General features: G+C 42.7%; 1 protein-coding gene across 1 annotated transcript; it reads right to left on the reverse strand.

Moving 5' to 3' along the window:
* Positions 1-767: 767 nt before the first annotated feature.
* On the reverse strand, positions 768-2,151 carry LOC143817702 (uncharacterized). Its single transcript, XM_077299190.1, has 3 exons — positions 1,954-2,151; positions 1,784-1,827; positions 768-1,633 (listed from the first exon to the last, which is right to left on the reverse strand). Exons 1-3 carry the CDS (start codon positions 2,149-2,151, stop codon positions 1,462-1,464), a joined length of 414 nt encoding a protein of 137 aa, XP_077155305.1. The 3' UTR covers positions 768-1,461.
* Between the last annotated feature and the right edge of the window lie 657 nt (positions 2,152-2,808).

Raw genomic sequence — 2,808 nt, forward strand, 5'->3', positions numbered from 1 at the left:
GTTGGTCCAGAGAAAGGCGAAAACCCCCTGTGAGGAATCGGCCAATTATCCTCATATTAGGGGGGAAAATTCCTTCCTGACCCCAAATATGGCGATCAGAATGAATCCCAGGATCAAGGGCTCATAGCTAATGTGTGACACGTAAGTTTAATGTAAAAAATATATATTATTTAAAATTATTATTATATTATTATTATATAAATGTTTATTATATAAAAATATAAAAGTAGTTTCTATTTTTCGGCTAATTTACGTTTATATTTGTGTCGACTATATTTTTGTAAATCCAAAATATTATATTATTATTTTACATAAATTATATATTTTTTATTATAAACATAAGAAGCTACTTATTTATTCTATTTTTCTAAACCTATCTATGGGCCGTGTTGGTCCAGAGGAAGGCGAAAACCCCCTGTGAGGAATCGGCCAATTATCCTCATATCAGGGGGGAAAATTCCTTCCTGACCCCAAATAAAGTATGGCGGTCAGAATAAATCCCAGGATCAAGGGCTGATAATGAACCGATGAGATTAAAGTAAAAAAATGTGTTGTATTATTTTTTTCCTACTAATCTGGTAGCATGTTTGGACTAATTTATGTCTATATTTGGTTAAGAAACATTTTTGCAACTAATAATATTTTATTTTGTATCTTTTTTATGGTCTAAAAGTGTGCACTTACTTATTAACCTATGACACTAAATGTATGTATCGGCCGTTTTGATCCAGAGGAAGGCGAAAACCCCCTGTGAGGAATCGGCCAATTATCCTCATATCAGGGGGAAAAATTCCTTCCTGACCCCAAATATGGTGATCAGAATGAATCCCAAGATCAAAGGCTGATACCTAACCTGTGTAATGTACCTAACCTGTGTAATATACCTGTCATGTAAAATAATATATATGTTTCTTTACTTGGACTAATTATTATTTATAGGAACTATTTTTTCTTTTAAAGTAAGAACATTTTATTTTATTATAACTTTTTTTGTGCTACTAGTGTGTGATTCTACTTATTAATCTATTATACTAAACCTATTTAAGGCCGTGTAGATCCAGAGGAAGGCGAAAACCCCCTATGAGGAATGGGCCAATTGTCCTCATATTAGGGGGAAAAATTCCTTCCAGACCCCAAATATGGCGATCAGATTAAATCTCAGGATCAGAAGCCGATCTATGTCCTACATCTATGTGCTGATATGTACTGTGTCCTATGTGTGTGCCTGTACTGATGATGTAGTGTGGGGACCTGCACTGACCATGTTGTGTGGGTGATGTGTGATGGGTGCGATACTTACCAGGCCTGTGCTAAGGTGAGTTCAGGGATAATGGCCGCTCCTTACATGCTGCTGCTCAGCGGCCCCAGGACTGAAAGGTGCGACTATTGTTCCTGAACTCACCAGATGGAAACTTAGCACAGGCCGCTCCTGGGGTAGAAGATCTTCGGTCTGGAGGGATGTTAGATGCCAGCCCAGGAGGTCAAGGGTCTGGGGCAGCAATGGCAGTGGTCCGGCATGAAGATGGTATAGAGAGAGATGATGTTGAAGGGCAGCCGAGGTGACGTACAGCAGCAGAGACGTGAGGCACGGGTCAGGAGGCATGAAGTTCTGGGCAGTTGGCACGGGCTCATCCTGCAAGACATAAGAGGAAGACAGGAAATCTATCTACCGGATCTTATGTTATATTAGGGGAATGGTCTTTATAATGAACCATTCTGCTATATAACATCAGATACAATGTACTGACATAATAGGTGTCCTGTGTGTACATCGGTCACTCACCAGATGGTCGTGAATTCTTTCACAGTCCAGATCTTTTCATCCACCTAAGAAAAATAGAAACATAAAGTCACTGTCAGAAAAAGTGAAAAAAGGTAAGATCGATGATGATGATTACCACAATGAGAGAACAGCACCTGATGAGTGTTATCCCCAGAGGAGGAGATACTTACCGGGTCCAGCTTGGTGACACGTACGTAAATCCGGCCACGGGGTGAAGGACTATGTGCTCCGGCCACTGCAGATGGTGGTTCTCCAGAACTGGCCTGAATGGTGTAAATGGTGGCTCTACTCTCCTTTCCTCCAGATCCTCCCAGCCGATGGTGGTAAAGAATGAATGCTCTCTGATGTTCCCGCTCACACCCAGGCATGTCTGAGGGTCTTTGCGCAGCAGCTTCTTGATGAGATGTTTCACGTCAGCATCAAGCCAAGTTGGAAATTTTGGCTTCTCGTTGATGATGGATTTGAAAGCCATTTGCTTGGCGGGGCTGTTGCAAAATGGATATCGCCCTGCTGCCATCCTGGACACCACAATCCCCAGGCTCCACCAGTCCACTGCTGCGCCATACCGTTTTCTACGATGCACCTCAGGGGCCACGTAATGGAAAGTGCCCGTCACTACAGAGATGTTTTTGGAGGAGGAGACGCCATCTTGGGCAAGCCCAAGGTCGATGATACGGATGTGGCCATCTGCATCCAACATGATGTTATTCGGCTTTATGTCGCTGCAATGAAAGAAGAAAACAAAATAAGAAATCTGTCCAGTGATACAAGAGATGGAAAATGGGTCACTACAAAATACAGCAGAATAGGTGGCAGGACACCAGGGAAGCCGGGGGCCATATCTACAGCTTGTAAAGGGGACAGAGAGAAGGAGGAAAGTTCTGCTTACCGGTGGACGATGTTGTGTCCGTGGAGGAACTGGAGGCCACTTACCATCTCTGCTGTGTAGAATCTGATGGAGAGAACAGAGTGCAGAATCAATGTCATGAAATCCTTCTCTGGCAATCCCCAAATACCATGGCACC

The sequence above is a fragment of the Ranitomeya variabilis genome, chromosome 3, assembly GCF_051348905.1.
Source record: "Ranitomeya variabilis isolate aRanVar5 chromosome 3, aRanVar5.hap1, whole genome shotgun sequence".
In the NCBI taxonomy this organism is placed as follows: Eukaryota; Metazoa; Chordata; class Amphibia; order Anura; family Dendrobatidae; genus Ranitomeya; species Ranitomeya variabilis.